Source organism: Crocuta crocuta, unplaced genomic scaffold (assembly GCF_008692635.1).
Source record: "Crocuta crocuta isolate KB4526 unplaced genomic scaffold, BGI_CrCroc_1.0 scaffold271, whole genome shotgun sequence".
NCBI lineage: Eukaryota > Metazoa > Chordata > Mammalia > Carnivora > Hyaenidae > Crocuta > Crocuta crocuta.
The window spans coordinates 5,565,959-5,592,531 of NW_027527824.1; the positions used below are offsets into that span (position 1 = coordinate 5,565,959).

Genomic DNA, 26,573 nt, shown 5'->3' on the forward strand with positions numbered 1-26,573 from the left:
CTGGGATCATGACCTGAGCTGGAATCAGGAGTCAGACACTTAAATAACTGAGGCACCCAGGCGCCCTTTTTTATTTTATTTTATTTTACTTTATTTTATTTTTATCTTTATTTTTGAGGTTGCTGTATTTTAAGCAGAGCAAAATGTTCTATGTTAATCTTAAATCTGTTGTACTGTGTTTGCATGGAGCTGACTTCTCTCTTGGGGAATGTTTGCCTGGTGCTATTCAGGACCCCACCCTCAGGGAGCTTGCAATCTAGAACGGCAGCCGGTGCCTGCTCAGGTCTGGAGGATGAGGCTGTTCTCGGTAAGTTGAATATATCTCTTCTTTTTAGATTGAAAATATAAATAAAAATTGTGTTGTGGGCCAGATAGCTGAAAGGAGAACCCTGATTTAGAGGTTCCTGTTTGCATCTGTGCAGCCACTTCAGAACGCACGCATTTGGTTTGCTCTGAGCCTGACCTTCTGTGCTGGTAGAAGTCTCTTCAGTCGGACTTGGGTACTGCACATGTAGCGGAGTTCAGTGCTTGGCTTCCCCCTCCGTGCGCCTCAGCTTGGGTAAGCAATTGCTTCGTATTTCTTAAGCAGAAGAAGGCTGCTTCTGAAGGTTTTAATCTGATGGCCACATATGCAGGGGCTCTCTACCCCTATAGGAAGAGACGGGGGTATACGGTAGCCTGGTGGGTGCACTTTTCCTCTTTGTGGTATAGTCGCCTCTGTTAAGATCCTCAGAGAGAAGAGGGGTCAGGTTTGCTCTTACTGAAAAGAGTAGATGATGAGGATGATGATGATAAATAAGACTTTCGTTTATAAGTTGCCTGTGGTTTTAGGTAGAGCAGTGCCTAGCTGCCCTTGAACTCATGGTGGGACTTGTCCCTCACTGTTTCTCTTCTCCCAATCCTAGACAGACCAGGGTTTAACCTTAAGAAGTCAGAAACTTAATGCTCTCAAGAGCGCTAGGCTACTGTCTTTACTGGCCACGTCCTTTGCAAAGCACTGATCTCCTGAAAGCCTGATGTAGGGTGGGTTAGGTAACCTGGTCTGAGGAGGCAGCGGGAGTGATGACCTCCAACGTCCCCTTCGGGTAAAGGGCTGGCCAACATGATCAAGACTGTTTTATGGGGAGCCATGTAGCCTCCCAGCCCGATGGAAGATAAACGGTCTTGGAAGGCAAAGTGAGGATGCGTTTCCAGAAGTTCATGCGTGGATAACGATGCTGAAACACAATGAGAGCCCGAGAGCCCCCAGGTGTGCAGCCAGCTGTGCATTGAGGGGACTTCGCGTCACAGGGGGAGCGGACGAGGGAAGGGACGCCTGTGTGGGTGTCTGCTCAGTGGTTGGTTGTCCTTTAGAGGGGCAAATGCTTGTGCTCAGAGACAGCACCTCTCCCTTATTTTGCTTTGTGATATTGAAATATCAGGGGGTCATTCTCACATCCTGTGTGGTTGTCTCATTGTCTTGAGTCCCTATTCTGAAGAGGTTTTTCTGTCATAACTGAGCCGAGGGGAACACTTCCCCTGCACTGTTCATAATGCGAGAGGTGGTCTGATGGTTACAACCTGCCCTCCTCCCCAGCCCCGGCTGGAGGGGCTGTGATGGAAGGTATCTGCCAGGAGTTACATTGTGAAAGCGCTGTGAGCTCGGGTCCAAATATTTGGCGAACCCATGAGATTTCCCACTGTGCAGAATTATCTCAAGAGCATCTGCTGAAGAGATGTCAGGATCTGAAGAGGCAGGGCAGAAGTTGAGAATTTAAATGGAGTCTTACTCTCAAGGTGCTGAAGGGGCATCTGATGCTTTGGCTGGGTTTCTAAAGACCAAGATTCATTTTATGTATTTATTATATGTTTGTATATATAAGATTCTGATTTTCATTATTCAGATAGTAGCTTACAGTCTTGGGAGGTGAGGGTGGAGAACAAGACTTTAATCAGACAAGCCCACAAATAAATAGATAATTAGAAATTGTGACAAGTGCCCCGAAGGAAAGAGAAATAGTGCTCTCAAAACGTGTCACTTGGTGGAGGACGCCTGGGTGGCTCTGTTGGTTGAGTGTCTGACTCTTGGTTTCGGCTCAGGTCATGATCTCACGGTTTGTGGGTTCAAGCCCCACATTGGGCTCTGCTTGGAATTCTGCTTCCCTCTGTCTCTGCCCCTCCCCTGCTTTCTCTCTCTCTAAATAAATAAATAAGTAAATAAACTTTAAAACAATAACAACAGCAGCAACAAAACAAAACACAAAACACGTGGCTGGTAAGCATGGCTCAGGAGAAATTTCCCTGGGGAAGTCATGTTAACTTGACATCTGAAAGCAGAGCAGGAGCTCACTGGGTGAAGTAGGCGGGAAGAGCACTTAGTCCAGGGAGCAGATTCGTCTTGTTTGGATAAATGAAGTTTGGAGAAGTTTTGCTCTAAAACATGGAATACTTTCACAAACACAAGGGGCAGTACGGGGCAGTGAGGGGTCAGGTCCTGATCTGGAATGCCTGGGTTTGAATCCTGGCTCTGCAGTATTAGGCAAGTCACTTCACCAGTCTGTGCCTTAGCGTCCCAGTCTGTGGGACCTCAGAGGGTTGTTGCGGAGATTACATGGGTCAATGTGAAGAGCACTCGGGCAGTACCTGGCACATAACCCTCTCAGAACTATTGCATATATAACTACTGATTTCTGGTGTGGTCCTATATTAACTACAGGGGAGAGAAGTTTCGATCCTTTAGTGGTAAGGATGAGGCCCAGGAGAGTGAGTGATTTCCCAGAGATCAAAGGATTCGTTAATGGAAGGTCGGACCCAGGAAGAGAATTGTTTAGGAATTCAAATCCGTGCTTTTTCCATGAATTCATTGCTTCTCTCTTCATTCACAGGGAGTTCTAAAGGGGCGTATGGGTACTTAGAACCAAAATGATATCTTGTATCCTTTTTAAAAAAACATATAATTTGTTGTCGAATTGGCTGACATACAGTTTGTAAAGTGTGCTCTTGGTTTTGGAGGTAGATTCCCATGATTCATCGCTTCCATACAACACCCAGTGCTCATCCCAGCAAGTGCTCTCCTCAGTGCCCATCACCCATTTCCCCCTCTCTGCCAGCCCCCACATCCACCCTCAGTTTGTTCTCTGTATTTAGGAGTCACTTATGGTTTGCCTCCCTCTCTGTTTGTAAGTATTTTTTCCTCCTTCCCTTCCCTAGTGGTCTTCTGTTACGTTTCTCAAGATCCACATATGAGTGAAAACATATTGATATCTTATATTCATTAGATTATTTGCACATTTCTTCAAATTTGTTTGAAACTGGTTGGGTGTGGCTCTGAGTGGCTAGAGTTTGGTGACGAGGTTCAGAGTCTCTTTCGGGATCACCGGTGTCCTCGGGATTGAATGGTCCAAGAGTTGTAGGATATCTAAGTTGGTTTCAATGCGATAGTCATTTTGGCAACTATTTGCACTTGCCCAGCTTATGCCGGACACTTTACTGGCGCTGCGGCACAGGCCTGGGACACTTGTAAACAAGAACATATGGTCCTTCTTGAGAAGATGGACTTACCGGGGTTTGGTGTTAGACCTGCGAATCAGCTGATCCTCTTCCAAGCAGAGGGTGCTCTGCCCCGGGGGAATGTACAAGGACTGTTAGCTGGACAGAGAGGGAACACAACCAACTCCCCGAAGAGGGATTCATCCAGAATGTTCAGGGATCTCAGATGTCCCAGATATGATGAATTACAGTGATGCACGCTCTGAAGGAAGCCCTTTATCATGCTTACCCATGGATGTGTGGGGTGGGACGGGAGTCTTAGAGCCAGAAGACGACAGTGGCTATCTTGAGAGAGATCTGTGTTTTTACCAGAGGTGTCTGGGAGAAACTTAATATGACTTTTGGTATATCTGAGTCAGTGTAATTATTATGTACTTTGTGATGGGATTCAAAAATTGAAACTTAAAAAAGTTTCCAGTTCATTCTGATTCATCATTTGCCATTCTTATAAAGGAAGGTGCTCAGAACCCAAACCCCTACAAATTCTATTTCCTATCTGATTTTTAGGTTATGAAAAATAGGATCTTTTGTGGTAATGATTTCTACTTTTCGAAGCACCGTTACCTATGTCATCCTATTTTTGCATTGTTGTCCTTGTGTTATAGGCAAGGAGACTGAGGTTCAGCAAGGTCAACTGACTTCTCTGCCTAAGTGGGACGTAGGGTAAGACCTCCTTGAACAGTCTGACCCCGATTTTCCAGATGGAGGGTTTTGTTGTGTAGAATGCGGGTGAGGAATCTCGTAGGTAACTGTTTTTTACAAGTTAAAATGGCCACAGTATGTGGACTTCCCACCAGCGCTGGGTGGGGTACTGTGATGGTGTTACACCAAGAGACCTTTCCTTCTAGAAGGTTCTAGGTATAGCGTTCTTCTAGTGAGAGGATGCTCGGGGGACAGGGATCATGGCTGAGACCAGACACAGTGGTTGGTAAGAACCCAGAACTGGTTGGATTGTAACTCCCTGGAGTCGGTGTTCTGTTTTATTAAGAAATTGTGGGGCACAGTGAAAAAATGAATGATTTCCCAGGAGCCGGTAGACACAGTGGAATTAATACCACAGAGATAATATAGATGCTTAAAAAATACTTTCTTGCCCATGCACAGTCCGAGAGTCTCATTCTACGCCATCTGCCTTGCCTAAAAACGTGGGGGCGGGGGGGTGAGGGAGGGGAAGGCAAAAAAAAAAAAAAAAAAAAGCTCACCATGTACATTTCAGGCAGCTCCTTTCTGCCACAGAGCATGTAAGTGCCTTAACTGGGTTGAAAGTTTTCTCTTTATTTGTGTAGCTCCTTTCCTACACATCCTGAACATTCTCTATATGTTTAAAAGTAATTAAAAAACATTTTTATTGTTTATTTTATTTTTAAGAGGAGAGAGACAGAGCGCTAGCAGGGGAGGGGCAGAGAGAGAGGGAGACACAGAATCTGAAACAGGCACCAGCCTCCAAGCTGTCAGCACAGAGCCCGACGCGGGACTCGAACTCATGAGTTGTGAGATAGATGCTAAACCAATTGAGCCCCCCAGGTGCCCCTAAAAGTGATCATTTTAATTTAGTTGGAGAGAGAGGCAAACACCTCACGCCGAGTCACCTGTAATCCTTTGTTTATGTGAAATCCTTAGGTTGTAGGATGGCGAAGGTTGTCACTTCAAGGACATCCTGAAATTGCTTTTTTCCTCTAGAAAAGCAACTTTCACAGAACCTTCCCTTCCAGCCAATCTAAAGCGGCCCCCAGGCGACTCTCCAAACACTGCTCTGTTTTGTTTCACGACAGCACTTTCCAGCATCTGCTATTTTCTTGTTCATTCATTTGTTTCTTTTTTCCCTCCCCTCCATCTCCCCCCTCCCCACAACTTGCAAACTGCACGTGAGTGGGCACCTTGTCCTTGTTCAGGTCTGTAGCCTGGTGTCGTGGGCAGAGATTGGCCCACAGAGCGACTCACGGTGGGTTTGTTAAATTAACAAACTTCTCCTGACACTATTTTTTTTTTCTTTTAAGATTGGGAAGTCAGAGAGCAGGCATGTTTTGCCCCCTGAAACTCCTCCTGATGCCAGTGTTCCTGGGTAAGTAGAAACCAAGGGACCGAGGAGGGGGTCTGAGTTCTTGTTAAGTCTCGTGCTTTTTTGAAAGCCAACTTGATACATTTTCATTTCCCTTTGGTTTGCTGGAAAACAGAAACCCTAACCTGGAACTTCATAGTTTTGCTGAAACGGCTGCTTTAGAAGCTAGGTAGCAAACTCTTTCTTGGAAAGCTGAATTTTCCTCTGGTTTCTATTAGAAACAGAAGGCCTTCGGGTCCTTGATTGTGTGCTTTAGGACTTTCCTCTGCGATACGAAGAAAATTTCTCTCTGGCATTCCTGCACGTTAACTTGTGGCCTAAAAAACACAGCTCGTCTCGATCAGGAAATGAAATTACCAGCGAGAGTTGCAGAGTCCCTGTCGTGTGCTGCTGCTCTGGCTACCCGGGCTTCTTGCGGTTCCTCAAATGCACTGAGCTCTTTCACAGACTGGGGTAGTTTCTTTTGCCCAGAACACTTTTCTCTCCCCGGACCTTACCGTGCCTAAGGCTTCCTTATCCTTCAGGTTTCTCTTTGAGCTCCACTCCTTCTGGAAACCTCCTCTGAACCTTCCCTACCCACTCAAACCCCACCTCCCTCNCTGGGCAGCTGCTTATGTGGTTCAGCTCTTCTTTCTAAGTTGGCCGTCCTTTCTCCCAACCTTTTCTTTTCTTTTTAAGCTTACTTTTAATTATTTTTTGGGGGGGGATGGGTAGGGGTAGGGAGAGAGAGGGAGACAGAATCCCAAGCAGGCTCTGCACTGTCCACACAGAGCCCGATACAGGACTCGAACTCATAAACCGTGAGATCACCACCTGGGCCAAAACCAGGGGTCGGACGCTTAATCGACTGAGCCACGCAGGCGCCCCTACTCCCTGCCGTTTCTCTTTATCCCATGGAAGCAGCAAAGAGACTTTGGTGCTTTGCTCTCATAGTCTCTTATTTTTGCTCTTTATGATTAGCTTTTAATTGTGCATGGTAACCTAAACACTGGCAGCAACGTGCACAAAAGTACTGCCTTTGCTCTAATTCCAGGAAACAGAGAATGTGTACCACTATGCAGACAGACAGACAGACAGACACACACACACACCTGAAAATGGTATGTATTTAAGAGAATCTTTTCTCACAGAGGCAGGGTTGTCGTGTTCTGAGGGTATTTAGACATATCCTCAGAGGCAGAGGAGGCAGCGTGAAGATTTCGGCGCTTCCAGCTGGAGACTTAATAGGTCAGCCCTGTAAGCGGTGGCTCGGTGGCATCAGGGCGTTTTGTATTTCTTTGCAGAGAGGTGTTTTCTCTGTAGAAAGTCTCATTTTCTCCAGCCATTTCTCTGCAAAGGTTACCCGCCAGGTCTCAGTTTCTCTTCGCTTTGGTGGCTGCCTCTGCTTTCTAGCTAACCTTCACTTAATTCTACACTCTTAATATTAAAAGACCTTAGCTTAATATTAAATGACATTAAAGGCGTAAGAGCACCTTTAAGCATGTGGGAAGTTGCTCAGTTCTTCCTTATGGGAAAATTCCAAATCGGTTTTGGAACTGATTTTGATTTCTTTCCAAACAATTTCCCTCGCAAGGGTTTAGAGTTCATGTTTTCTCTTCCGTCTTCCCTGCTGTGCGTGCCTGCTGTTGGGCAGGAAGTTAGCTGTCCTCTCTCAGGGCAACAGCTTGCATGAAAAGACTGGCACATTTTCTGTTTATTCCCATATGCGTTCTCTTGGCTCTTCCTCGATAGACACTGGCCAGCACCTAAAGGGGTCTTTCTCAATGTTCTCTCTGCACAGAGCACATCTTGTGAAAAGGGACATATCCGTGTAATGGTTTCCTTTTTTAATGAAAAGAGAGATGTCTTGAGCAAGATACAGATAGCGGGGTGGTGACAGCATAAACACCTAGAAGCTGAAAGGCCAGGGCTTGACGGCAAAGCAGGGGTGGGAAGTGGGGGAGAAGACAAACACAAAGAAAATCCAAGGGGAGAACGGTGCTCGTACTGGTCTAATTACAAGGACCCGCACGACAGCCAGGATCAGCCAGCGAAGTGAGAGAGAAGCTTTTGTAAGGGAGCTAAAGAGGAAGAGAAAAGGAAGCAAAAATACCTGTGAGTTGGCTTTTTAGAGAGAGAACCCATGGGAATCTAGGAGCAAGAGACAAGTCATTTCCTGTTTTGGGTGTCAGAATTCATGACCTGGAAGGAGAACGTCAGGGTCTCTCTGAAAGGGAACTCAGAGAGGGGCGCCTGGGGGGCTCAGTCAGTTAAAGCATCCGACTTTTGATTTCTGCTGAGGTCATGATCTCATGGTTCGTGAGATCGAGCCCTGCACTGGGCTCTGCACTGGGCATGGAGCCCGCTTGGGTTTCTCTCTCCCTCTCTCTCTGCTCCTTCCCTTCTCTCCCTCTCAAAATAAAGAAATAAACTTAAAAAGCAAAAGGAAGGAAAGGAGCTGGGAGAAAGGAATTCCAGAAACAGGGAAGGGACCAGTTAGGAGAAAAGGACCAATTAGCATTTTTGCAATATGAAGATTCTGGAACCCTTCCAGCTTGAGGCGTGTGTATACCTAGAGGGTATTTCTCTTACCCTTGGGAGTGCCTGACTGGTTTGAATGAGGGGCCTCTGAGTACTTTGTCTGTGTTGGGTCATCTGGGGAGGGGTGACTTATAGTACTTGATGATTAATGCTGATTTTTGTGGTTGAGGGTATTTGTCTAAATGATGTCTCCTCTTACCTTTGACTCCTATAGATTATTCCCTGGGCCTGAATGACCTGATTGTTCCCTCCCTTGAGCTGACAGTCCATGTGGGTGATTCAGCCCTGCTGGGGTGTGTTTTCCAGAGCCCAGAAGAGAAACGTGTGGCCAAGGTAGACTGGATGTTCTCACCAGGAGAGCACGCCAAGGTAACAAGGGGTACACACAACTGTGTAGTAGAAGCCCTCGGCCAGTGGTGCCGGAACAGCATGGGGAGAGGGAGAACTGGGTCAGCAGGGGCCATGAGGTAGTGTTGTAAGAGTTTGGGTCTGAAGCTGGTCAGACTGGGCCCCTTCCTAGCCTGGCCCCTTGGCTGTGTAATCAGCTGGGCAAGTTACGCAACCTTGCTGAACTTCAGCTTCCTCATCTGTGAAGAAGAAGGTCATTGTCATAACGGTAATGCTTACCTTTTGGGTCATTGAGAAGTAATGGAAGACATGCACACAAAGTTCTTTTTGTTTCTTGATATTTGTCCTTTGTAGAGTTAGTTTAGGCAGCTGGGAGGGCTGAGAAGAGTGAGAGCATTGGGCTAGACAGAAGAGGCATAAGAATGATGTCACAGTAATCTTTTTTCGGGGGGGAGAGGACCAGATTCTTTCAGCACTCCATGCCCCATTGATATGCCAGGGAATCATCTCTCTCTCCTTCATGGCTACTTCAAGTGTTGGGATTAGCAGATGAAGCATTTCNATGGTGCATACACCTTATCAGAGACTCTGTAGAGATGCTCATATCTCAGGATCATTTGTGAAATATATCCTAAGTAATGCGTTACTAACAGTAAGGTCCCGAAGCGTACAAATGAAGTACTCTTTTTTTTTTTTAATTTTTTTTAATGTTTTATTTATTTCTAGGCGAGAGAGAGAGACAGCGTGAGCAGGGAAGGGTCAGAGAGAGAGGGAGACACAGTCTCTGAAACAGGCTCCAGGCCCTGAGCTGGCAGTCAGCACAGAGCCCGACGCGGGGCTCGAACTCACAAACCGTGAGATCATGACCTAAGCGAAAGTCGGACGCTTAACCGACTAAGCCACCCAGGCACCCCATAAATGAAATACTCTTTACGTAGCTCATAGGGTGTTATTTCTATGATACTTTTCTCACTCAGATTTTTATTAGAATTGTTTATTATGAGAAGGATAGGCCGATGGTGTAAGGAGAAGAAAGAATGTCCCAAGTCCCTTCCCAGTCCGTGATGATGACTCCTTTGCAAGCTGTATGATATGCTGCCTGGAGGTGGGTGGGAAGTAGGGGGTGATGGCCAGCCCGCTAGGGACTGTCGCCACCACCAGTCTGGGGGATTGCCTCAAGGTGTTGAACGCCATTGGATCCAGGGGCCGTAGCAGAAAACAGCATGGAGATGAGAGAAGGTGTTTTTTTTTTCGTTTTTTTTTTTTTAAATTTTTATTTATTTCTAGGAGAGAGAGAGAGAGACAGCGTGAGCAGGGGAGGGTCAGAGAGAGCGCGGGGCTCGAACCCACGAACCGCGAGATCATGACCTAAGCGAAAGTCGGACGCTTAACCGACTAAGCCACCCAGGCGCCCCGAGAGAAGGTTTTTAAAAGTTGTGAGTTTGAGTCCCCAGAGTGACCCTCAGAGTGGATGTTACATTTTACCTCAGACTGTAAGAAACGAGTATGTGTGGACCATAGTTCACCATTGGTCCTTGTGTGAAATAAGGCACAGGGCGTTGTTCACGTTAGAGTGTTACCCGGCACATTATTATTATAAACTGGATACCGAGCACCTTTGAATCACAAGGATGACGACGACGACGATGATGATGGTGATGGTGATGACGACGGTGGTGGTGGTGGTGATGCCGCTGTCTCCACAGAGCAGGGTCTTTTGGATCCAGACTCCTAGGTCTGGTGCCGGAGACTTTAGCTTTTTCCCCAACGTTGTGTTGCCCTCCAGGATGATTACGTGCTGTACTATTACGCCAACCTCAGCGTGCCCGTGGGGCGCTTCCAGAACCGTGTGCGCTTGGTGGGAGACCTCTCATGCAATGACGGCTCTCTCCTGCTCCAAAATGTGGAAGAAGCTGACCAGGGAACCTATACTTGTGAGATCCGGTTTGAAATGGAGAGCCTGGTGTTCAAGAAAGAGGTGGTGCTGCATGTTCTACCAGAGGAAACCAAAGGTACGTGAGTGCTTACTTAGAGAAGGGCGAAGGGGCAAGAGATTTGATGTGCAAAGAGGGAAGGGACTGACTTTGCTGTGACTTTGCCCGCCTTTGGTCTAGGTACTTACCACACAGTGAATCCGCAATAACTGGTGTTCTTTAAAGAAAAATCATGAGAGTGAATATTTTATTATTACCTTAAATGTGTTCCACCATCATGAAAATGCTGTGTAGGCAGTATTGGTCTTTTCATTTTACAGATGAAGTAACTTGAGGCTCAGAGAGGCTTAGGTGCGACTTGCCTAAGGGCGCATGTTTATTAAATGGTGTATCTAGTACTTGAACCCTGGAGCCTCTGACATCAAAGTCCCTATTCCTTTTACTCTGTCCTGGTACTTCCCATCAGTAATCCTCCGTGACGCCATGTCCCTATTTTGTGGGTTGCTCTGGTAAGTGTTCTGGGGGACGGAAAAGAAATGAGAGGGTCTGTCTATCTTCTTTGGACTTTGTCTTTCCATTTGTAAATGGAGGGCATGGCTTCAGTAGATTGGTGGTTTTCACACTGTGCTGTGTAGAACCTGAAAAGTCCAAGGAACCTGGGAGCCTGTACAAAGGGTGTGAGCAGGGCAGGGGGTTAATAGAGGATCCGGTCAGGTAGGACCTCGGGCTTCCCTTCAAGTGCAACCAAAGTCCTTGATCTTTCTCCTGTTTTGTTCATTGGGCTGCCAGATAAGATTTTGTTTGAAGGAAGAATCCTGCTGCCTTAAAAAAGAAACAAACCTTAAAAACCCTAGAATTAGATATATTCTTTCAAAGTGTATGTTGAAGGAACAGTCTATGGTCTCAGGAAAGCTTGCTAGAATCTGGACCTCCTCGCCTCTATGGTGGTCAGGTCCACTGTGTGCCTCTATGGTGGTGTCCATCACACCTGTCCAGTGACATCTTCCCTGTTCGCCCAGGTCTGTATTCTTGGTCCTCTGACCAGCCCTGGACACCGTGCCTGGCAGGGTAAGCTCTGGATAAACATTTGTCAAGTGGATGAAATTCTTGAATTGGCATCCCTCACTTGGAATCCGGTTTCTAAAAAGTGGAGTTGTGGAAGGAATTGTAGAAGGTAGCCTCTGGCCTCTCTCCTAAATTTCCCTACTTTTTTCCTTTTTCTTTTTTGTTTTAAAGTTAATTTACTTATTCTGAGAGAGAGGAGGGGGAGAGAAAATCCCAGGCGAACAGCGCAGAGCCTGTTAGATATGGGGCTCGATCTCACAAACCATGAGACCATGACCTGAGCTGAAAGCAAGAGTCAGACGCTTAACTGACTGAGCCACCCAGGTGCACCCCCCCTACTTTCTTCCAGCCGACATTTTCCTTTTGATTTCAAAACTGTAGTTCTCCAGAAAGGAAATAAACCAGCTATTTCCCCAAGGATCGTCATTGGGCTACTCCTTGCTGCTTTGTCCTCTGATGCCAGCCCCAAACGCTTGTCCATACAAATACGATCTATGAAATAGGAGCCTTTTCTTCGAAGAGACTCAGAGGGCATGACCCAAAAGGAGCCAGTTTCAGAATTGGACAATCCATGGAAACAGGCTAGAAGAATTTTAGGGTTTGTCAGATATTTCCCCGCTAGCCAGGGGAGCCACCTGTATTTATTTTTCCCTTGTGGCCGGAAAGGGAGTAGAGCCAAGTCCTAAAAATTTGCCTGGTGGCCACTGGAAAGTTGTCCAACTTGCTTGATAGAGGTTGTCTTCCCCCTGTGAAGCCATCTATACTTTTCTCTATGTTTACTCCTTGGTTTATAATTTTCCTATGATCCGACTCCTTCGTTTCCTTTTTCCTCATAGTTCTTTTTTTTTTTTTAATTTTTTTAATGTTTTATTTATTTCTAGGAGAGAGAGAGACAGCGTGAGCAGGGGAGGGCCAGAGAGAGAGGGAGTGACAGACTCTGAAACAGGCTCCAGGCTCTGAGCTGGCAGTCAGCACAGAGCCCGACGCGGGGCTCGAACCCACGAACCGCGAGATCATGACCCAAGCGAAAGTCGGACGCTTAAACGACTAAGCCACCCAGGCGCCCCTTTCCTCATAGTTCTTATTTTAAATATCATAGAGAAGGGGCGCCTGGGTGGCTCAGTCGGTTGAGCGTCAGACTTCAGCTCAGGTCATGATCTCATGGTGTGAGTTTGAGCTCCACATCAGATTCCTCGCGACAGTACGGAGCCTGCTTGTGATCTCTCTCTCTCTCTCTCTCAGAATAAATAAACAAGCTTAAAAAAATAGAGTTCAGCTCTTAATGTGCTGTTGGACTTAGGGGGACTTTCTCTCCCTACCCGTATTCTTTGGGGTGAATTTTTATTACTTTCAAAATGATGCCCGCCGTGGAGTTTCAAGTTCATAATATTTTCTTTCTTTAAAAAATTTTTTTTAAATGTTTTATTTATTTCTGAGAGAGAGGGAGAGAGAGAGAGAGAGAGAGAGAGAGGCAGTGTGAGCAGGGGAGGGTCAGAGAGAGAGGGAAACAAAGAATCCGAAGCAGGCTCCAGGTTCTGAGCTAGCTGTCAGCACAGAGCCCGACACAAGGCTCGAACCCACGAACCGTGAGATCGTGACCTGAGACGAACTCAGACGCTTAACCGACTGAGCCACCCAGGCGCCCTTCAAGTTCTTAATATTTTCTTTTGCATTCCTCCTATTGTGCATCTCTCCTGCTGGGTAGGAAGTTCATGTTCTCTCAGAAACAATTTGGATGAAAAGGTCGGCTTGTGCACTGTGCTTGCTCCTTCATGAGCATTGCTTATTGCTCTTTGGAAGAAATTCTGTCCAGTTAAGACCTAGGCTTGTGTCTTCCTAAACACCTTCCTGCCTTTCATTTCTTGACTGGCTTTGTGGTTGATTTGTGTAGCACATTACTGAAACACCAGAAACATTTTGCTAATTTTTCTTTTTATTGTCAGAGGCCCTTGAAATGATTTATGCACTAAACATATGATGGGGTCAGTTGCTTCTACAAAAAAAGCAGAAGGAGAAGTCTAGGAGTTGGGAAGCCAGAAGCAGGGGAAGGGGGGAATCTCTCTGGGGAGTGAGGGCAGGGAACAAAACAGAAAGATGAGCCAAGAGAAAAGCTGTCTATTGTTTGGCCTAATTAGCAAGCAGTCCTGTGACCTGTCCCGTAGCCAGAACTGTCCTAAGCAAGTCCTAAGACATCTTGTAAAATAAATTGAAGAAAGTCACCCGTGATTCAGCTTTTCAGCTCAAAGAGCCAGTGGGTTACACAGAGGCAGGAGAATTCTGTGACTCTCCACTTCCTGTTTATGTTCAGCAGATGTGGGCTTCTAAGTTGGTGAACGGAAAGAAGGGGGCTTCAAAAAAAAAAAAAAGAAAGAAAGAAAGAGAGGGCTTCAAGATTTTCTGTGCTTTCTGTAGTATAAACTTGAAGTGGAGTTGGGACTCGAGAGAAATTCTGGAAAAGGGGAAGGAGCTGGGAATGAAAGGGAATCTGAACACGTTTACTGTGGTGTGAAGACCCCCTCAGAGTTGCCGTGTGTGGGTGGCCGTGGGTATTCTCTCAGCCGTGGGCTGTGCTGTGAGTAAGGGGCTTATGAGTACTCCGTCCACATGGGACCATCCAGCCCATCTGCGGAGCGAATGTGTGCGGTATTTGGGGGTGACATTGATATTATGGGGCTGACGATCTTTTGGCTCACCATGACCTCTTTCTAGAAGCTCTTTGACTTCTGTAGATTATACCTTGGGTTTGACTTGAGTTACCATTTTATCCCCAGAGCTCATGGCCCACGTGGGTGACTCGACTCAGCTGGGGTGTGTTCTCCAGAGCACAGGAGAGAAACGCATGACCAAGGTGGACTGGACGTTCTCAAGGGAGCACGCCAAGGTAAAGGGGGAGGAACTGCCGTGTGGTAGTCAAAGCCCCTGCCTGATGGTGTCAGGACAGTGTGGCAAGGGGGGGAATTGGGGCAACAGGTGCCGTGTGGCAAGGGGTGGGCTTCGGAGCTTGTTAGAGCTGAGCCTCCAGCTCAGCCACAGGGCTGTGGGCAACTTTAGCTTCCTGCTGGGAACCATCCTCTAATGCAGATGAGGAAGAGGAGGAGTATGATATTCCTGCGGCTTAGCTCTTAGGGCTGTCAAAGCACATGTATTAGGTCATCCGTGCAAAGCATTTGTACGTGACTTGGCCACTGCATTTTGATTTCCTTCCTCCTTTCCCTTCTCTTTGTAGAGTCCATGGGAGAATAAGGGGGGAGAGTGACTTTTGTGTCCTTGTCTCTAAGCTCTGGGAGGGGCATAAGAATCATCACATTATTTTTATTTCGGTTACTTTTGTAAGTTTTCTTCTGTGCCCCACTTACAGGATGGAGGGAATTTTCTTTGCCTTTATGGGTTCTTCAGGTGTTGGCATTAGTAGGTCCCGGGGGCCAACGTGTGCAGTGGTTCATGGGAACTTGCCGGCAAGCAGCAGGTTAGTTCATGAGACTGGAGATGTCGTTCGTGCCTGCTGCTGCGCACGTGGGGCGAGGTGTGCTTTTGGGACATCCCAGGTGGGGTGTTGTTAATAAAAATTAGGGTGCAAAGTTTAGAAGAGGTTTATCTTTTCTAAATGAGGACATATTCCCAGTCATCTCTATTAAGAAGCCGTTAGTACTCACTCACTTGGTTTCTGTATGCCATGTGAGTGGGCCTGGAAGTGTGGCATCACGGTGGCCTAGGGGGAATAACACGCAGTCCCAGGTTTACCTCTGAGAACTTGTCACGCGTCTAGATGTCAACTGCTAAGGGAGTCACAACAAAACAGGTTGAGAGTGAACCTCTTGAGCTGTGAATTCAAAACACGAGAGATAAGAGTTTAGAGACCAGGTTTTGCATTCACGTGTGTATCTGTATACCCATTTCCTTTTCTTAAAGGTTTAAACATTTGGAGGGGGGCTTATTTGTTTATCTGTGAGAGACAGAGAGAGGGTGAGTAGAGGAGGGGTAGAGAGAGGAGAGAGAGAGAGAATCCTAAGCAGGCTCAGCACAGTGCCCGATGCGGGGCTCGAACCCACGAAACCATGAGATCATGACCTGAGCCAAAACCGAGAGTCAGACGCTCAACTGACTGAGCCACCCAGGTGCCCAAAAGCTTTAAAAAATGGTAATACTTACTTGCCTTTATAAAAAATTCCAACACTTACTCATTGAACAGGTGTTTTAAGCACCTATGTGGCTAACACTCAGAGCTCCTGCCCTGATGGGATACTTACGATCAAGATCGAGGGAGATGCACAGTAAAATGTTGAGGAAACTAATACATACTATGTCAGGTATTAGTAAGAGAGATGAAGAACAAGAAAGCAGGCATTTGGGGTTCTTATTTTATAGAGGTGGTCAGAAGAGGCCTCACTGAAAAGATGACATTTGAGCAGAGTTTTGAAGTGAGGGAGCAAACCATGTATATTTTGGGAGGGAAGGATGTCCCAGGCATAGAGAGCAGAAAGTGCAAAGGCCCTGAGGCCAGTACTCAAGGAGAGCAAAGAGGCCAGTGTGACTGGAGTGAAGTGATGAAGTGACCCAGGGAAGCGAGGGAAGAAAAAGTAGAAGATGACATCGGAGAGGAAGATGGAGTGGGGCAGATCATGGAGGGCCTTGTACTTTCAGCAGAAATGGGGGGTTGGGCATTGGATGTTGAGCAGAGGAGTAACGTGATTTACCTTCTGTTTCTAAGGGCTCATCTGCTGAGAATAGACTAGTTGGGAGAAAGCAGGGAGACGAGTAAGGAAGCTCCTTGCGGGAATTCAGGTGAGGGAAGGGGTAGCTTGGACCAGAATGGTAAGCATGGAGGAGGTGAAAAGTGGCTAGGTTTGAGACGTATCTTAAAGGTAGAGGTGACAGAGGTTGCTGAGGGATTTTCAATGTGGGTTTAAGAAAGCGAGGGGTTTAATAGGAGGACCTCAAGCTTTTTCCCCTGAGCATCTGGAAGAAGACATTGCCTTTTACCGAAATGGGATGGACCGGAAGGAACTGCTTTGGGGGAAGACTTCGGAGTTTCGTTTTAGATGTGTTTCAGTGCCTACTGGAAACCCAACCAAAATGCCATAGGAAGTAAAGGTGCGCCTTCACTTCCTTTTCCTGGAGAAGTACAAGAAGGGAAGGTCTCTCCTTCCACTTTCCTCATCCCTCTCTGCTCATGGGAACTAGTTCATGGTTCGGTTCATACTTCACTGCCCACACAGACAGGGCCCTGGGAGTCCTGGGAGCCCCCCACTCCACCTTGCCCATGCCCCGCCTTCCTTGCTCCTTGCAAACTCATAGTTTGCCTTTCCCTTCCAGGAGGAGGTTCTGTTGCATTATTCCTCCAAACTCAGCGTACCTGTGCGCTCCCCCCGGAGCCGCGTCACCCTGGTGGGGGACGTTGCCCGCAACGATGCGTCTATCGTGCTCCACGGAGTGAGGGAGTCTGACAGAGGAAGTTACACCTGCAGCATACACCTGGGGGACCTGACCTTCAAGAAAACCACTGTGCTGCACGTGATCCTGAAAGAGCCCCGAAGTATCTGACGTTTGGCCGGGGAGGGCGGAGGGGGCCTCATAGCGGGTAGGCATGGCCGGGACTAGGGTGAGGCCGGAGAGGCATTTAGGGGGCAGAATTTCAGGGGGGCGTCTGTCTCTCACAAATACTTGCACCCTAGACTTCAGTGGCCTTGAGAGTGACATTTGGAGCCCTAGGCCCCTTGCTTGCCTCGAGCGCTCGAGTTCTGGCCTTGCGGGTACCTAAGGTCTAAGGAGCTGGTGTTTGGTGGACACCAGCCTTCTGCCTGAACTCACTCACTGCCAGTGTGATACACTGATTTAGAGGGACAGGAGCTCTGAGACGGATTGTAGTTGATGTCCCAAGTCAGTTTTTCCTTGGATGCTGTGGGCTCCGTAGTGGACGGGAAAATGACCCGGTGAGGGGGTGAGAGACAGCACGGAACAGAGAGAAAACAGGAAGAGACCGGAGCCCAAAATAGAGGTGTTTTCTGAATTCTGGCCAGCCCTGTACATTAAAGCCAGTGGTATGCAGGAGAATAAAGACTCTTGTGTGGACTGACAGAGGTCGATCGGTGAGGGGTTAAAGTTAAATCGGCACACGGTTAGCAGTCAGGATGTGGCCTGTGGACATTGCCTTTTTGCTAGAGCCTTCGCTGGGGGTTGGCTGTGGTTTGTTGGGGCGGGGACATGGGTGAGGTTGGAATGCACCTCAGTGCCTCTGACCAGAGATCTGAGTCGACAGAAGCACCTCCTTGTAACAGCAAAGGGTCCCAGCCGGAGAGCGAAGCAGGATACATGGGTTTCTTCACCTCCTCGCAAATATGAAGTCTTATTTTCCGCTTCCCAGAGAAAATACAAGACNTTCTCCCGCTCAGGAACCTCGTACTTTCTACCGGCTTCTGCTCCCCAGCCTATAAATACACTCAGCTCTTCCTCCCACCTTCTGCCCTCATCTACTTTAGCAATCATCCTGTCTTTTTTTTTTTTTTCTCCTTAAAACAGATACAGTACACATACCATACAACTCACCCATTGAAAGCGTACGACTCGGTGGTTCTTAGAATATTCAGAGTTGTGCGACCATCACTGCAATCAGTCATGTATTTCCTTCTTGACTTAGCCTGGTAGCTTGCTCAGTGGCCGAATGTGGGGTCTCTGGTCTCAGCTCCATTAATTCCTTAGCTCAACTTATCCCGGCTTCGGCTTCTGCCTCTGCTCTGGCTCGCACCCCAGTGGTGATCTAGCTGCCCGTCCTCAGCCGCCTTTACCCGAGTAGGAGTGGACGCTGTGTCCTCTCTCTGTTCAGTATAGTTTATGTTGGGTTCCCTTCTGCCCTTCCTCCCTCCTTCCCTCCTTTGTCCCCCCTTCTTCCCTTCCTCCCTCCTCCTTCTTCCTTCCTTCCTTCCTCCCTTCCTTCTCTCCTTCCTTCCTTCACATCCAAATTCTAGCCAGATGGTCCACAAGTTCTTCAAATGCAACATATCCAAACCTGCCCCTGCTCACATCTCCCCAGCCCCTCTCTTCTGCCTCAGTTAACGCCGTTGCCACCTGCAGTTACCTAGCCGGATGCCTGGGCTTGTACCTGACTCTTCCCTTTCCTGTGACCTCCAATCTAACAGGTCAACAAGTTCTGTCGTGTCTGCTACTGATTTTGAGTCTGCCTTCTTCCCAGCGCTGTACCTGCTCTGGCTGTCTTCCTCTCTGGCTTGGCCTGTGAGCCTCTGGTGAGTGTCTGCTCTCATCCTCGGGCCCGGCTCTCATTCTTCCTGCGGCTCTCGGCACCATCCTGTAAGCCTCAGAGCTCCACATTCTGTCTGGTGCTAATAATCTTCCAGTGGTTTCTCCATTGTCTACCGAAAAAAAGCCAGACTCTTGGCTGGGCTCATCAAGGCCCTTCATGACTGAGACTCTGTTATCTATCCGGCCGAATTCTCTACTGTGCCCACAAATGCAGCCTTGAACCAGACCCACGGAACTATTTCTAGTTTCTGAGCGTACCATTCTGTCAGCCCTCCAGACTCTGTGCGTAATGTGCGCCACCATCCTTTCCCATATTGTCTGCCCAACAAACTTGGTGTTTCCTTAAAAGTTTTAAACTTGAAAACTTTTGCTGAGAAATTCTTATCTGCCTCCCGTAGAACTGGGTACTCTGTTTCCTCTGTGCCCTTCCGTGCCCCATATGGACTTCCATCATGGCACCTAGGGCAGTCTGTGGTTCTCTGTTGATGTGTTTGTCTCTCTCCCTGAGATTAGGGACCACGCGTTGTCTTTGTGGCTTCTGTGCCTGGTGATATCCGGCCCCCAGGAGGTGTTTCTGTATGTATTCAGAGGGAAATGAGGAAATGGATGAAGGGTACCATATGGTTAGAAGTGGAGGGACTTACTTGGGATTCTGACTGTGAGGCTGGGTATTATAGCATCTATCCTTCCGAAACCAACCACTTTCTCATAGAAAGATCTACAGCCTCTAAAACATCTGTTATTTTATTTTAAGATAGATTTTTAATGTAAAAGGAAACTCTGCTGTAGGTAAGGTGCTAGTCTCTTCTCCCACCCGCCTTCATCTATACTGTAGGGGTGAGCAAGGGAGCCAGGCTTGGTTTCCCACCTAATGGGGACAGCTGGAATCCTAGGGTTTCAACATGGGGTGGAGTCTGGCTTTCTCCTCCAGCTCCCTAACTTGGCTGTTGCTACTTGGTAGAGAACTTGTGGGACCCTCAGCTCTTTTCCTGAAATACTGAGACGCTCTCGTTGCTTTTCTCCTTTCCCAAGCACTGGTGACCCCAGCAGCCCTCAGACCTGAGCTCCTGGGTGGGAATCAGCTGGTGATCATCGTGGGGATTGTCTGCGGCACGATCCTCCTGCTTCCTGTCCTGATATTGATCGTGAAGAAAACCCACAGGAATAAGAGGTAAAGGGCTGGGCTGGGACGCTGATGGTGCCTCTAACCTGGAGTGGAAGCATGATAGGGCCATTTTCACACAAGGGGGTTACTTTAAATCAGAATCATCTGTGGTTGTCAAATTAGATCTCGTCTAGATGGGGACCCCAACCCCCTGTTCACTGCGCTCCAGAAAGGCCTCACACATCCCTACGCCCTCTTCACTCACTTTGGCATTTCACAAAGATTACCAGCTCTTTCGTAAATGGCGGCCTAAGGAGAGCATTATTGAGTATACATCTTTTGCAAGAGCTATAATTGTGCCATTCGGTGCCTGAGAGGAATGGTTTTTGGATTATCCGCAACATACACTTCACACAGAAGCTCGGTTCTTGGTGCTCTGACGTGGCAGCCGTGTTTCAGTGGCCACTGGCAAGCCCGTGGCCCTCCATTTAGCCAAGTGTTGGTGACGAAATCTGTCGCTAGGGCAAGCTGGCTCTCTTGTTGAAATGCTGCCAGTGGGCAAAAGCCCCCATTCAGACTAAGGAGGAGTGCTGGCTTCCGGGTCTCCTCTCCCCTTAAAACACACCTTCCACACAAAGTGCTTGTGCCTTCTGGGTTTACACCTCTGCTCCCCAGGGCCTCTCTGACTCGGTTTGAACTTGGTCAGCCGCTCCGAGGGTGTTTGCTCTGGTCATGCACGTGGCACTGAGCCCAGAGTTAGACAACCACATCAACTCGCCTGTCCACTCTGAGCCTCCGTTTCCCACAAAATGAGATCAGTACTTCTGCGTCTACTAGCTTACCTTAAAGACATAATCAGACTGCTATGCTGAGATTTGTAAACACGGTTGCTATAGCAGCGGTGATAACGGAACACGGAAATCATCCTCAGTGACTGTCAGAAAGGTAATGCTTCACCGTATAGGTGTTCCATTCGGTGACACATGACATAATCCCAAATGTAAGAACATGGAAAAATGTCCTGGGAGCAGGATTACGGAATATATGATATGATCTCATTTTTATAGAAAAGAAAATTATATACAATAAATATATTTGTGCGAGTGCGCTTAGGCCTGTATTCAGAGAGTTTGGAAGAATAATCCCCAAGTATTAGTAGTGCTATTTGGGAGAAAAGAGAAGGTGGGTCCCATGAAGGGTAGGAGATTTACTGGAACTTCAATTTCCAACTCTTTAGGTTTATTTTTAAAAATGTTTTGTTTATTTACTTTGAGAGAGAGCGTACTTGTGTGTGTGTGTGGGGGGGGGTGAGGAGCAGAGAGAGAGAGCGAGAAAGAGAGAGAGAGAGAGAGAGAGAGAGAGAATCCCAAGCAGGCTTTGTGCTGTTAGCACCCAGCCTGACTCAGGGCTCGAACTCATGAACCCTGAGATCATGACCTGAGCCAAAATCAAGAGACGGATGTTCAGCCGACTGAGCCACCCAGGCACCCCTCTCTGTTTCTTTATTATTTGACTTATTTTACAATGAGAACACACAGCTTTATAATCAGATAAGAGGAGAGAAATACCTTCTCCACATAAAGACAAAAAACACCTGGTTTCTAGCTTCAACCCTGATTTTTTTTTTTAGCTCTTCCCTAGGCCAGAGCAGAGAAAAAGGAAGTGTATTCAGTGGCAGATGCAGAGGGCAGATGGTCAAGAGATCAAAGGCCAAGGGCTGGGAAGGGGCCAGAGCTGGCAGCTCAGGGAGCCCGTGGCTCTGATTCTGCTCGGCCTTCTCCCCTGGGTGGCCAAGAACCCTTGGAACTGGGTGTCGCTGAGCTTCTGTCGCCCCCTGCTGGTTCAGCTACGTTTCCCTAGTCCTCGGTTAGGATACACTCTCCTCCCGCGGCCCTCACTGCTAGTTCACTTGAAAGTGTGTGGGCAGAAAGATGTTAGACAATAGCGAAGTCAAAGCTGTTGTTCAGCCCAGACTGTCTCCAGAATCCCTTCCTGCTCTCCATCAGGGAGACGCTCTCCTCAGGTTTCAATGCGAGCTGGGTGGTGCTGGCGGTGGGCGTTCCTCCCCTGTGGCCCCCCCCCCCTTCACAAAGCTCTGTGGGGTCTCCTGTGCTGCCCAGGTAACTGCCCTGACTTTCATGCCTTGCAGCTCAGGAGCGCCCACAACCCTGGTAAAAAGCCTGGAGAACATTCAGAAGCCTGATCCAGAGGTAAGGGAAGGACTCTATGGTTCTGCTGCGGGTGGGGTGCGGGGTGGGGTGAACTGGGCTCCAGCCTTGAGGGGGTGTCGTCAGTTCCTCTGTGAACCGTCTCACTCAGTGTCGTGTCTCAGCATGCCGGCCAGCGCTGGGCACGGGGCAGGGGCTCAGGAAGTCTTCATTACACGAGTGAGAGTCCCCAAGGTGGCAGTGTGGTGGGGCTGTGGGGCCCCCTGGTAGGGCTGGAGAAAGGAGCACTGGACTTAGAGCCAGAAAATCCCCATTCAGGCCACACTTCTCTCACCAGTGAGATGAGGATGAGGACAAACATATTTGTCCCGTTGTAAATTCAGATAACCTGATGATCTGCAAGAGCTTCTTAATCTGTGGCAGCCGTGAGGGAGAATTGTGGTGCTTTCAGGAGTTAGGTGAAGGACTCAACAGTTCAGATGAAATATTCGGGGACCTTCAGTAGAAGGATCAAGAAGAAGCTCTTCCATATTAGTTTGTAATGGAGCTATAAATAATCGCTATTAGAGACTGAGAAATGAATTCATTTCCTTGAATTTCCTTTCCTTTCCTTTTTTCTTTCCTCCCTCTCTCCCTTCCCCCTCCCTCCGTCCCTCCCTCCCTTCCCCCTCCCTCCCTTCTCCCTCCCNCTGTTTATGACCCAAGAGTAGGATTTTGTCACAACAGGAGCCTCCAGAAGCCCAAGAACTTGTCACTGGATGAGATCGCCTGCCTAGATGGTGACAGGAAAAGTACAGCTGGCAGACCTCACAGATGTGAGGTTCAGGGAGGGCTGTCCCTGCCGCATCCGCCCTGTCAAAGCGATGACCCCAGTTAGCTGCTGCTCAATGCCATTCTGCCGTGCCTCTAATTAGAAGGAAATAAGCACATAGTACAAATAATCTGGCAAGATAAGAATTTCCTGCTGTTCCCTAAATGGCCATCCAAAGATGTTTCTCTTTTGAAGCAAAGAATGTGGTTCTTAAGATAGCGCTCTTTGCTGACTAGCCAGTTTTCTTAATTTTCGGGAAGACTGGGGACTGAATTACCATTATCGATGATAATTTGCTAGCTCTCAATAACCGTCTGGTGTTGCTGCCCTGTGAATAGTAGTAGATGGCCTTTTTCTCTGGCATGTAACATTTGCTGATTTTTAGGAACATTTATACCATTTCCTCCCCCTCTAGAAACATGTTTACTCCTCAATAACCACACGTGAGCTGATTGAGGAAGAAGACTCAAGTGGAAGAGCAGAGGCCACCTACATGACCATGGTGAGAGTGGTCCGGGACTTGGAGAAGGAGCTGGCGAGCATATGGCAGACTCCTAGGTGGTGGGCATGGCTAGGTCACCTGGGGACGTCACTCTGATGAGGGCAGAGATTTTTCTAAGTAGTAGGGACGTCTGAGATGCTGAAGGCCTGCTGGGCAGAAGAGTAACACCAGTCTTGCCCTCATGGCCAGTCTCCAGTAGTAAGGGTCCTTGGGGCCAACGGCGATGGATCTTAGTGGCGAGAAGAGGCACCTTTGTCAGAGATGAGCGAATGCCCTCCCTGCCTCTTAGAGGTTCAACACACCCTAGTAAGGTGGGTACTGTAGCTCCTCAGACAAACGTGTTGCCATCTTCCCTCCTATCCCAGAGTCCCTTCCAATTCTTCCATTTTTATCCTTTAACTTTTTATTTTTAAAAAATCTTTAAAAGTTTATTTATTTTGGTGGTGTAGTAGAGAGAGAGAACAAGTAGGGGAGGAGTGCAGAGAGGAGACGCGGGGCTCGAACTCACGAACCGTGAGATCATGACCTGTGCCAAGATCAAGAGTCTTACATTTTAAACTCTTACATTTTTAAATTCCATGACTCATGATGTTCAGACATCCTCTGATCACCAGGAAGGCCGTGTGCTGCATTCCGTATAATACTATGGAGTCGGATTCCTTCTTTCCCCTCCCTCCACTCCCCAAGGAAGTACAGCACGTAGAAAAGGCACCTGGTGTGCAGTGAGTAGGAGTAAGGACAGGCGGGGTGAGCCGGCGACGGGCACGGTGCTATTTGCAGGCTAACTGTAGGCGCACCAGCCATGAGAGGAGCAGTGTTTTGCTGGGCCCCAGAGGCCGGCCTCTGCTGTTTGGGGAGTGATGGTCTGTGATTGTCCCCGTCACTGAGAACACATGACTCCCGGATGACGGCAGCAGAGAAAGACCCTGCCAAGGAAGTGCGAGATCAGGACCCTGGCCCGGTTCCGCCGAGAGAAACAGGAGCTCGGCTCTGAAGTGGCGTGTAGCCACGTTTACCCCTCTGTCCTTCTCTTGCTACTGCCGTGTGATGCTGCCGTCCCTGCCAGGCCTTGTCCGGCCTCTTAGAGACCTGCCGATGACAGCCGCGTGGCCGCTGCTGCTGAGCGTGTCATCACCTGGGCAACACTATTTGCAGGAACTCGGGTCTACCTTCCCCGTGTTCAGTGTAGGCACCTGGATTGAAACTGGAAGATGCACTTCCATCCTCTTGAAACAGAACCAAATCAAGCAAGTGGGCTGAGAGGCCAAAGCCACAAAACTCAAAGGCCTTTAGGGGCTGGCCAAATTATCTTATCAAAAATAATTTTTTTAACGTTCATTTATTTTTGAGAGAGAGACAGAGAGACAGAGTGCAAGGAGGGGAGGGGCCGAGAGAGAGGAGACACAGAATCTGAAGCAGGCTCCGGGCTCTGAGCTGTCAGCACAGAGCCTGATGCGGGGCTCAAACCCACAAACCATGAGATAATGATCTGAGCTGAAGTCGGACGCTTTATCGACTGAGCCACCTAGGCGCCCCTGGTCAAGTTATTTTATAATTTTTTAAAAATTATTTTTATTTTTTTAATGTTTTTAAAAATTTATTTCTGAGAGAGAGAGAGAGAGTGTGAGCAGGGGAGGGTCAGCGAGAGAGAGAGGGAGACACAGAATTCAAAGCAGGCTCCAGGCTCTTAGCTGTCAGTATAGAGCCTGATGCGGGGCTCAAACCCACAAACTGTGAGATCATGCCCTCAGCCGAAGTTGGATGCTTAACCGACTGAGCCACCCAGGTGCCCCAAGTTATTTTAAAGACCGTGTGCCAAATTAGTAAGCCTCTGATGGATTTTGGCCCGCAGGCCATTTGTTTGAGACCACAGGTATAGATGTGATAGCAATAAGCCTGTGATTTTTGATGTTGTTGTTGAATCGATCACATTTATTTCAGTGAAGAGAGCACCATGCTGTGTCCCCTTTCCGAGGCTGTATGGCACAGTGATTGACATCACGAGCTTTGAAGCCGGACAGACCTGAGTCCAAATCCTGACTCTGTGCTTTAGAAGCTAGATGGTTCTGGGCAGGTAACTTAGCCTCTCTGAGCCTCCGTTTCCTCATCCTTAAAATGAGAAGAAGACTACGTCCCTCCCAGGTGGTGAGGATCTAAAGAGTCAGTGCTTGTGAAATTCAGAACTGGGCCAGATTGACGGAAGGAGCTCAAAAATGGTAACTATTAGGATCAAAATACTTACATGTGGGCTCTGTGTCTTGCCTCTCCCCCGCCCCCCACAGCACCCAGTGTGGCCTTCTCTGAGGTCAGCCCCGAATAGCCCGCCTGGAGAAAAGTCCGCTGGGGGAATTCCAACACCAAAGTCAGCCTTTTGAGAAGAAAGGAGATCTCCTTTTGTCCTTCGCAGGGGCAGAGACTCTCCCTCTGTGTGTCCTGAGTCACTGTCCTGGTCTTTCCGGACCCCTGTCCCCACCCCAGTTGGTTTCCTGCCTCATTGGTCAAAAGGCTGAAGAAGGAGGGTTCAGAACCTGGCAGAAAGACCGGACAGCTCGGGAGGAACAGGCCCCGATGGAGAGAAGCATGGAGGCGGTCCTTCCGGAGCGGGACCCTGGCTCTGGGGACCCCGACCGGGCGTCTGCAACGGCCTCACCCATTCCAGTGGGTCCTCCACTTGGATGCTGGTCTTCGTGGATGGGTTACTGGGAAGAATCACAGAAATAAAACCCAACCCAAATGGCTCATTTGACAAATTACCCCTAAATAAACGTGGCTTGTGGAAATCATCCTGTTTGTACCCCCCACCACCACCACCCTTCCGGCTGAGGGGGATGTGGAGTCTTTGGTGAGGAATTTATAGTCAGGAGTCCATCAAACTGAAGTGACTGCAGGAGAGCCATTCTGTGACTCAACATGGTGTGGGCCAGTTCGGGCCCTGGGACAGTGTGGGGCTGAGTGGGTTGGAGCGGGGTGTGGATACAGCTCAAGGATCTAACCCTGCACTTGCTGGCCTGGGTGCTACCAGAATGGCTGGCGGCTCTCTCCTGGGCCTCACCAGAGGCCTGCTTCATGGAGTTTGGGCATCTGTTGTTTTCAAAAGTGGAGCTCGTGAGGTTGCCCAAAGTAGATGGCCACTGAGTTAACTCTTGGTCTGAAAGGTGAGGTTCCTATACATTTGGTGCCATGGTAAGATTTAATGAGGTTCGTTTTCAAGATCCTTTGGTTCTGGGCTCCCATTTTTAGCCTGGGCTCTGCTCAGGCCTGCTTTCCTCGACTGCCGAG

The 26,573-nt window shown here is 48.3% G+C and overlaps 1 protein-coding gene across 2 annotated transcripts; it reads left to right on the top strand.

Moving 5' to 3' along the window:
* The first annotated feature begins 464 nt into the window (after positions 1-464).
* On the top strand, positions 465-26,074 carry JAML (junction adhesion molecule like). Of its 2 annotated transcripts, none has more exons than XM_077777355.1 (10): positions 465-559; positions 5,526-5,590; positions 8,322-8,476; positions 10,242-10,467; positions 14,226-14,335; positions 16,768-16,987; positions 19,741-19,879; positions 21,963-22,023; positions 23,208-23,294; positions 25,236-25,561. In XM_077777355.1, the coding sequence occupies exons 2-10, from the start codon at positions 5,548-5,550 to the stop codon at positions 25,236-25,238; spliced, it is 1,044 nt and encodes a 347-aa protein (XP_077633481.1). In that variant the 5' UTR covers positions 465-559; positions 5,526-5,547; the 3' UTR covers positions 25,239-25,561. The 2 variants fall into 2 exon arrangements, with proteins under 2 accessions (XP_077633481.1, XP_077633475.1); XM_077777349.1 differs by lacking the exon at positions 25,236-25,561 and adding an exon at positions 25,577-26,074 and having other exon boundaries at positions 467-559.
* Positions 26,075-26,573: the final 499 nt, after the last annotated feature.

What these genes read in the sequence shown, in the direction of transcription:
- JAML (XM_077777349.1), top strand. Translation starts at nt 5,548, where the DNA reads ATGTTTTGCCCCCTGAAACTCCTCCTGATGCCAGTGTTCCTGG. An exon ending in TCTACCAGAGGAAACCAAAG is followed by an intron (nt 10,468 to 14,225) that starts GTACGTGAGTGC and finishes TTTTATCCCCAG; the next exon opens with AGCTCATGGCCCACGTGGGT. An exon ending in GATCCTGAAAGAGCCCCGAA is followed by an intron (nt 16,988 to 19,740) that starts GTATCTGACGTT and finishes TCCTTTCCCAAG; the next exon opens with CACTGGTGACCCCAGCAGCC.